An 8,580-nucleotide genomic window follows, 5' to 3' on the forward strand; every position below is an offset into this window, starting at 1 on the left:
GGTGCCCCCGCCACCCGCACCCAGTGTGGCACAACCAGCCGTGGCCACTGCGGTGTGACCAAGACCACGAGGCTGCTCCAGAGCCCTGGCCCAAGGCACCCTGTGCAGGACCCATAAAATCCCTCATGAGCTCATTTGCTGCTTTGCACGATGCTCAGGGCTGGGAGCTGCTTCTCGCCACGTTCACATGGCGACAGCAGGAGGAACCGTCCTCGCTCCGGAGATGGGCCGGGGGGGCTCGGCGTGCACAGCCGGGGGTGCTGGGCACGGGGAGCGGGCAGGGTGTGGTGCCAAGCACCAGGCAGAGGAAACGGGGCTGGTTAAACCAAACCTGGGCGCTGCGGAGGAAGGATGAGCAGCGCACCTCCCTGCGGTCAGAGCCGCCGCGCCGGGGCAGCGCCTGTACCAGCAGCACGGCGTTTGGAGAGCACAAATGGATTCCAAACTCTGCTGCAGTTACAAGCCCAAATTAGCTTAGTTAAACCGGAGAATCTGTAGTGACCTCAGCCAGAGCTTCTGGGAGGATTTCTACTGAGGCGGACCAGATCAAAAGTACTCCAGGGATTAAAAGGAGGCATTACCCCCCGCCTCCTCAGCATGCTGTCGCACCTTGCAAATGCTCACACAGGCCAGTGGCACTTCCACGCTCTCGGGCTCTGTCCCTCTTGCCATCATCACTCAGACCCCCCGGCTGTGCTGCCCTTGGTGCCCGTGGGGAGGTCACCGCTGGTCCTGGGCACCCCCACGACCAACTGCCACGAACCACTGAAGGTTTAGTATGGGACAGCTGGCTTGGCAGAGCTCGGAGACGCCGTGCTTTGAAGCAGGTGGACACGATTTGTCCTGCAGCCAAACTGCAGGAGAAATCATAGAATCATTTCGGTTGGAAGAGACCCTCAGGATCATCGAGTCCAACCATGACCTAACTCCAGCACTAACCCATGTCCCTGAGAACCTCGTCTAAACGCCTTTTAAACCCCTCCAGGGATGGTGACTCCACCACTGCCCTGGGCAGCCTGTTCCAATGCCTGACAACACTTTCCGGGAAGAATTTTTTCCGAATATCCAATCGAAACCTCCCCTGGTGCAACTTGTGGCCATTTCCTCTTGTCCTATCACTTGCTACTTGGGAGAAGAGACCAACACACTCCATGCTCCAAGCTCCTTTCAGGCAGTTCAGAGATCAGAAGGTCTCCCCTCAGCTCCTGTTCTCCAGCTGAACCCCCAGCTCCCTCAGCCGCTCCCATCAGACTTGTGCTAAATCACGCCTCAAAAATAGCCCAGGACAGCTCTCCTCATCACCAACGAGGCTCTGGGGCTGTGGCATCCCCTCCTGTCTCTGCCCTGACCTCTGTCCTGCGCTGTCGCTCATCAGTCACAGCCGTGGGGCACACGGGGCGTGTGAACGGGCCAGAGATGCAGATAGATCCGCCAGGATGCTGCGCGGCTCTGATTAGCGCCATCGGGCCATCGCACATGGTTTCCTGGCTGCTGGGTACAGCTGGTCCAGGGTATAAAACCGGCCCTCGCACCCCGGGAGACTCAGACTCACACCTTGGAGGGAACGTCCAGCTGCGGGAAGAGATGTCCCAGCCCTGGCCGCTGCCCGCCCTGCTGCTCCTGCTTTCCTGCCCGTGGGCCAGCGCCGGTAAGCTGGGGCAGCGCAGGCTGCTGCAGGTCAGGCTGCTGGTCCGGGCTCTGATCTCGGCAGCCACCGGCTCATCCTGCACTGGGGTGTCTTGCAGGTGCTCTACGAGGTCACATTGTGGGGGGGCACGAGGCTCGGCCCCACTCCCACCCTTACATGGCGTACCTGGAGGTTGGGAGGTTCACCTGTGGGGGTTTCCTGGTGGCCCCTGACTGGGTGATGACAGCCGCACACTGCATGGGGTGAGTACTTCACATAGGGGCTTTAGCGCCTTCTTCCTCCCCTAACTTGTGAGGTCCTTCACTGGAGTAATTCTGGAGCAGGTTCCTCTCCCTCCTGTGCTGAGCAGCTCTCTCCATCTGCCTGCGAAAGGGGAGGAACGCGGGTGAGACCCAACCTGTTCTCCCCCTTCTCCTCTCTGCTGCCACGGCCAGGAATGTCACGGTCATCCTGGGGGCTCACGATATCCACAAACCAGAGAAGACCCAGCAGGTCCGGGGAGTCCTCAGATACCACCAGCATCCCGCGTACGACCCCGACACTGTGGCCAACGACATCATGCTGCTCAAGGCAAGAAGTGCTGCAGCGAGTCGGAGGGTGGAGTGGGGCTGCGGGGCTGCGGGGCTGCGGGGCTGTGGGGCTGCGGGGCTGCGGGGCTGGGCAGAGCGCAGTCTTGCTGGGAGCTCCTTCTGCAAAACACCAGCTCTTGTGGCCACGAGCGCTGGAGGGACCAGGGAGGGCAGCGTGGGCAGAGCGTGGAGCCGCCTGCCCTGTTCGCAGCAGCTCCCCAGGGCTCTGTGCATGGTGTCCCTCAGCTGTCCTGCTCGTAGCCTTCTCCAAAATCCTTGCTTTCCCCCAGCTGACAGCAAAGGCCACTCTCAACGACTACGTCAAGACCATCCCACTGCCCAAGACCAGCAGTGACCTCCCCACGGGCACCAAGTGCAGCATAGCTGGCTGGGGCCTGATCGATGATGACCAGGCAACCAACAAGCTCTTTGAAGCCCAAGTCTCCATCTACAGCCGCAGGAAATGCATCCTCTTCTATCCACATCTCGACAGCGGCATGGTTTGTGCCGGCAGCTTCCACAAGCTCCAGGACTCCAGCCAGGTACGAGGGGCGGGAGGGTCCTCGGGCAGCGGGGGCTGCTGCTGGCGCGGACTTAGCGGGTTCCCAGGAGAGGTGACGAGCGTTTGATGCGTAGCTCCCACGTGGACCAGCTCGCTGGGTGCCCTGACACCGCGGTCCGTGCGCAGTCCCGGGGCAGAGCCCCAGCTCCCCTGCTTGGGGCAGCTCCTCCAGCATGGGGGGCAGGAGCAGCGACACGGCCCTGCTGCCAGCGCAGGGAGGGAACAAGGTGAAACCTGGTCCCGCAGGGAACAGGCCTCTAAAACCAGCCTCTGTGTCCCCAGGGAGATTCCGGTGGGCCCCTGGTGTGCAATAAGGTGGCACAAGGCATCGTTTCCTTCGGGTACGACAAACCACCTGGCGTCTACACCCGCATCTCCAACTACCTGCCCTGGATCAGAAGAACCCTGAGGAAGTAGCAGCCCTGGAGCCTTCACTGGTTTCCTTCGTGTCCCTGCTGAAGGCTCAAACCCCCCATCTCTCCTTGGGACCCCAGTGGCCCCATCAGTGCACACCAGGGTCCCCTTCTCTCTGTCCGGCGGCTGCTGTCCCACTCCTTGCCCATCTCAGGCAGCCCATTTAGGGCCTTGTTAAATCACCCTGTCCCTGCTTGACCTTTACTGCACTTAAAACACCCTCATTAAACTCAGAGCTGCATTTCCCAGCATGTGTCTTCTTTCTGGTCCCTCGTCCCAGGGGAAGGGAGGGAGGGTGGTGGGACAGGGTCCGGCTCTGCATCCCCTGAGCTGCTGGCAGACTTGCAGGATAAGAGACACTCATCCTCTTGGTTCCAGCTAGTTTCTGATTGCATCACTCGTACGCAGAGAGGAGAGTGTTAGACACTTTCCAGGAAGAGGTGGCAAGGGGCAGAGACAGTGCACTGATAAATAACCAAGGGTCAGAACTCCCTAGTGCAGGATGGCAAACTTCTGTGCAAGTTCAAGAGAAGACCAGACTGGTTTGCAGTGGGGAAACCCAGCGGGGAATTTTAAACATTGAGAAACTGTGTGCAATTCAAGGGAACAGGATGTTCTCATAGCCCTTTGGAGGCTCCCACCAGCCACCTCCATCAGAGGGAGGAGATGACCAGCCCTGGATGTCTGCTCGGACGTTCTCCCTGTTCTGGCCTGGGATGAAGGGAAACCGTCACCGTTGCCTTCAGCACCCAAGCCAGCCTGGGGAAACCAAGAAGGATCCACTTCTGGGCTTCTGCTGACAGCTGCTATCAGCTAGGAAATCTGCAACTGTTGATCTGCGTAGCACAAACCTTTGTCACGCCAGGGTTTTCCTTGAAGCTCCAGCTGCTGCAGCCTTTGCACGAGAATGGCAGCTTTTAGCTTAAAACCAGCTTTTGCCGGGTGGCACTGGGGGCAGATAGGAAAGCAAATTTCCCAGCAGTCGGTCAGTGAGGGCGGCCGTGTTTCGTCACAGCCCGAGGAAGCAATCGCTGCTGGGGCGAGTGCACGGATGTGCATCTTCCAGCTTTCCCTGGAGCCCGTGCACGGGTGCCAGCGGGAGGAACGGGGGATGCGCGCAGGGATTTGCCACCAGCCCTTTCTCCAGCACGGCCCCTCTCACCACGGGCTGGAGAAAGAGGGGCAGCTGGTCCAGGGAAGACAAAGTCCCGCGATGCGCCGCAGAGAAGCACCTGGCACTGGTTTGGCATTGAAAAAATCAGCGCTGGCTGTGACGTGCTTGGACGTGACGCTTCCCGGAGGAACGAGGCCAGGGAGACGTGTCACCGGGTTGTCCCTGGCGGCGAAGGGACAGAATCCCAAACCTGCATCCCTGTCTCCACGCACCCTCAGCACATCAGAGGGAAAGCGAGACCCTGACCCAGGGCCAAAAAGCGTCCTGCTGTCCTCCTGTCTTCTCTCACACCGGCTGGCAAGAGACGGCGAACTCCCCATTTTAACGGCGAACAATTACATCTGGAAAGAAATGCTTAAAGTGGCATCTTTTGCTGTACAAAGCAGAGCCCTAAGTCAGCGGCTGGTGTAGAACAGAGACCTCGTGGCTGCAGCAGTAGTTGCGATGCTGTGGGCCATGGTCTTGATGCTGCCACAACTTCTTCCTCTCACGTAGCCACGACCAGTGCGGTGTTATAAATGCACTCACACCAATTTTGCTCTATTAGCCAGGGCCGCACCTGCTGAGAAAGAGCTGGAGGGTCCTCAGCTGCCACTGCACAGCACAATGGGTGAAAGAAATCCTGGTTTTGCAAAGCTCACAATAAAAATCAAGAGAGTCCGCAGGTGCACAACAGCAAACAGGAGCTGCGAGGGAAGAGCCCATGGGCAGTGATGAGGGTGGATACGCTCCCTACAGCTCCCAGCCCAAAGGCAAGGGGTTAAAGTCGGCTCTGGGTTTAGAAGGACGTCAGATACCCCAGATCAGGCCCAAGACAAAAGTGGGTTGATGCCCAGGGCTGAGGCTGACTGAATTCCCCTCTCAGATCGCTGAGGCACGCGATTTGCAGAGAGATTCATGAGATGAGTCTGAGCTCTGTGGTTTCCTGGAGTCTCATCTCAGGCTATAAAACCTTGCTGGGAGCAGGAAGAGACCCCAGCTGCAGCCTCACCTCCGAGGGACCCGCCAGAGCGGCGCGATGCAGCACCTGCGCAAACTCCTGCTGGCCCTCCTGCTGGTGACGCGTCCCTTGGCCGGAGCCAGTAAGTACATGAGGAGAGGGCTGGGGAGGAAGAGTCCCAGACGGCCCCGTGTCCTCCAGCTCCCCCGTCCTCGGTCCCGTCCATTGCAGGTCGCTCCTGGAGTGGGGTGGTGGCAGGAGGTGAAGCCAAGCCCCACTCCACACCCTACGTGGCCTATCTGCAGGGAAGGGACAACCATTTCTGCGGGGGCTTCCTGGTGGCCCCAAACTGGGTGATGACAGCGGCTCAGTGCTTCGTGTAAGTTTTCGCTGCGTCCGTGCGGCACCGCCACGGTCCAGGTAACATGTCCCGGATGGACGGTTCAACAGGCTGAGGCGCTTCCCTGGTGGGAGCTCTGCCCCTTGGCTGGGCAGGTTCCCTGCCAGAGCTCCTCGCTCCCATCAGTTTTGTTTTTAAAGACGGTCTCTCCTGGCCACGTCCTGGGAGATGTGCCCGTGTCACCAGGGAAGACGGGAGAAAGCTCATAACATGCACTGTGCTTGATTTGACCAGGCACAAACCTCTGACTGTCATCCTCGGAGCCCACACAATCCAGAGGAGGGAGGAAAGCTGGCAAACATTCGAAGTCCAAGAGTATCACTGCCACCCGGAATTCCAGAGCCCTAAGAATGGAAATGACATCCTCCTGCTGAAGGTGACGACCGTCCTGGAGCACCCGCAGGGTCCCGTCTGCCCAGGGCTGAGCTGTGGCCCTGCACAGGAGGGGACAGACTTCACCACGAGCGTTCACTCTGTGTTTTCTGTCTCCTTGCCCAGCTGAAAGGCAACGCCACCAGCAACAGCTACGTTAGGACCATTTCCTTCGAAAAATCCAAAGTCCCTGGTGGGACTGTGTGCAGCACAGCTGGTTGGGGCTACAAAACACCGGCTGCCGCGTTATGCGAAGCCACCGTCACCATCATGAAACAACGGGACTGCCTCAGCAACTACCCGGGACTCATTGACAACCTGATCTGCGGCCACAGCAGATCTGCCGGGGTCCCTGAAAAGGTCAGTGTGGCTTAGGGGGTACCGGGATGCGGGGGAGGCACAAACCCCATCTGGGCTAAAAAACATCACTGAAGGAGCCTGAGACAGCGCAACAACAGCTTGGCCGGAGAGGGTTTGCCCTTGAGGTCAGGGCTGGTCTGAGCGAGCTTTGCCGTGCTCCGCGGCCAGCGCCGGGGCAGAAACGAAGCGATCCTTCGAGCTCCAGCGTCTGCCCAGCCGTAGTTGCACTGAGTCCCAGACAAAACTGCTGCTAGTGCCTTTTGGAGCCAGAGCCATCCGCATCCATTGCGAGTCCAGGCTTCTCCGCAGAAAGCTCTCTTCTGATATTTGCAGCCTCCCTGTTCTTTGCAAACCCACTCTCTTCCTGGGAGCCCCATATAAACCAACACTGATTTCTCTCTTCCCCCATTTTACAGGCCGACGCTGGGGATCCACTGGTCTGCAACAACAAAGCCTATGGCATCTACTCCTACAGATATAACCGGCTCGGTTTGTACACACACATCGCTCATTACCTCCCCTGGATCAACAGCATCATGAAGTCTGCATGAGCCTCCTCTCCCCCCAGCTCCTGCCCTGGAAAACTCAGGCTCCAGGGCTCCGTCTTCACCTGCTTTTTCTTCCTTTCTCGCCGGGAAACACCTTCCGCTGATCCTCACGGACATGGCAAGGACCCCTCTTTGCCAAAGCCAAGCGGAGATCGCACCTCGGAGCGCCCGTTTCCACCGCGCGCTCCCGCGCGTCGCTGCTCCGATTCACCCCTCTGCAAAGCTGCTTGTGGCCGCGGCTCTAGGAAGGAAGGAGCAGGACAGCCCTGAGGGAGGTGCTGGAGCTGTTGGGGTGTCTGCCGCCCGCTGGGGAGGGCAGGACAGGGAGATGGGGGGGTCCAGAGAGCAGCCCCCTCCCTGCCCCAGCCCCACGGAGGAAATTCCAGCTCCTGCTTCGCCGCTGTCCTCAACCTCCGACACCTGCTGCCTCCCTTCTCCCCTCTTCCTGTAGCTCCTGTGTTGTAAGAATTACATAAAGACAATAAATTGCATCTGCATTTGAGAGCCTTTTTCCTTCTATGATTCGGATTTCTCTCAGCCGCTGAAGAAAGTCGCTGCTCAGAGTCCCAGGCTGAATTTTCTACCCCAACCTCAGTTTTCTATCCCACCTAAACCCCCAGAACAGGTGTTTGCAGAGCAGGGGAAGCCTCTCGGCCTCCTCTCCCCGGCGTGGAGCGCTCAGGGAAAACAGAAATAAATGTCGAGCTGCCACGTGGGCAGCCGAACACCCACCCGCACCGTGAGCACGATGACAACAGCACCTTGCGCACCAAGGTCTCGTCCCGGGCTGTAAGGCATGACTGCACGGCAGCATTTTATCTCAGAGCTCTGCCGGTCCATAAAAGGGTAAAGTCAATCTGTAGCAACAAAGGAAGCGGAACGGGGAGCGCTCTCCTGTCCCCAGGTTTAAGCATATCACAGCCCTTCTCTCCCCGCAGCCCCCGTAGCTCGTGATAACATCCAACCGCTGCGTTACTGCTGCACAAACGCCACAGAGTCAACCCCAGCTTTGGTGCGTCAGGGGAGAAATCACACCCAAAGGTTCGAGCGATTTTTGCACCTGGTTCTGCTGGAAATCAAGAGTGAAGGACGTAGGCATTAGCTCACCGGCCTCTCATAAAATTTAATTAAGCTTAATTTGCGAGGGCATCTGCGCATCAGCAGAACAGCTGATGTGAAAGGGCCCTGAAAGGCTCAAGGGTGACTTGCTAGAGCCCACAGAATGGATACGAAACACTAGACCAGCGATTTTGAGATCCCAAGTTATTTCCAAACCCAGTAATTCAAAACGTTTTCAAGCCCCCCCTCCCGGGTCATTCACATGACTAAGAAAAGCTGCAACTGAGCGAAGTTGTCAGTGATTTTTGCTACAGATGGCGTTGTGTAACGAAACCACACCGCGCCGCGTGTTTCACATGCACACAGTGCCCTCTTTGGGTTCGCAACAGCGCGTTCCCCCAGGTTCTGTCCCTGAACAACTGCTGAACTGATGCAGAAAACTCAACTCCAAAAAGCGTTTCACGGAGCAGGTCTGGTCCCACCAACATTTCTGCTCTTGGCAACATATATCCTGCAAGAAACGAGCTGACACCA

The 8,580-nt window shown here is 58.3% G+C and overlaps 2 protein-coding genes across 2 annotated transcripts; both read left to right on the forward strand.

Annotated features, from left to right (window-relative positions):
• Window positions 1–1,563: 1,563 nt before the first annotated feature.
• On the forward strand, window positions 1,564–3,407 carry LOC135999183 (mast cell protease 1A-like). Its single transcript, XM_065652731.1, has 5 exons — window positions 1,564–1,648; window positions 1,746–1,890; window positions 2,083–2,218; window positions 2,508–2,759; window positions 3,062–3,407. Exons 1-5 carry the CDS (start codon window positions 1,585–1,587, stop codon window positions 3,194–3,196), a joined length of 732 nt encoding a protein of 243 aa, XP_065508803.1. The 5' UTR covers window positions 1,564–1,584; the 3' UTR covers window positions 3,197–3,407.
• Window positions 3,408–5,369: 1,962 nt separating this feature from the next.
• Window positions 5,370–7,406, forward strand: LOC135999210 (granzyme E-like). Its single transcript, XM_065652764.1, has 5 exons — window positions 5,370–5,449; window positions 5,539–5,686; window positions 5,942–6,083; window positions 6,206–6,439; window positions 6,856–7,406. The coding sequence occupies exons 1-5, from the start codon at window positions 5,386–5,388 to the stop codon at window positions 6,988–6,990; spliced, it is 723 nt and encodes a 240-aa protein (XP_065508836.1). The 5' UTR covers window positions 5,370–5,385; the 3' UTR covers window positions 6,991–7,406.
• The last annotated feature ends 1,174 nt before the right edge of the window (window positions 7,407–8,580 follow it).

This window comes from Caloenas nicobarica, chromosome 27 (genome assembly GCF_036013445.1).
Source record: "Caloenas nicobarica isolate bCalNic1 chromosome 27, bCalNic1.hap1, whole genome shotgun sequence".
Classification (NCBI taxonomy): Eukaryota; Metazoa; Chordata; class Aves; order Columbiformes; family Columbidae; genus Caloenas; species Caloenas nicobarica.

Bases quoted from the DNA above. Each gene is read 5' to 3' on its own strand.
- LOC135999183 (XM_065652731.1), top strand. From the start codon at position 1,585: ATGTCCCAGCCCTGGCCGCTGCCCGCCCTGCTGCTCCTGCTTTCCTGC. The intron at 2,219-2,507 runs GCAAGAAGTGCT...GCTTTCCCCCAG, and splicing joins ACGACATCATGCTGCTCAAG to CTGACAGCAAAGGCCACTCT. The intron at 2,760-3,061 runs GTACGAGGGGCG...CTGTGTCCCCAG, and splicing joins AGCTCCAGGACTCCAGCCAG to GGAGATTCCGGTGGGCCCCT.
- LOC135999210 (XM_065652764.1), top strand. From the start codon at position 5,386: ATGCAGCACCTGCGCAAACTCCTGCTGGCCCTCCTGCTGGTGACGCGT. The intron at 5,687-5,941 runs GTAAGTTTTCGC...TGATTTGACCAG, and splicing joins ACAGCGGCTCAGTGCTTCGT to GCACAAACCTCTGACTGTCA. The intron at 6,084-6,205 runs GTGACGACCGTC...CTCCTTGCCCAG, and splicing joins ATGACATCCTCCTGCTGAAG to CTGAAAGGCAACGCCACCAG.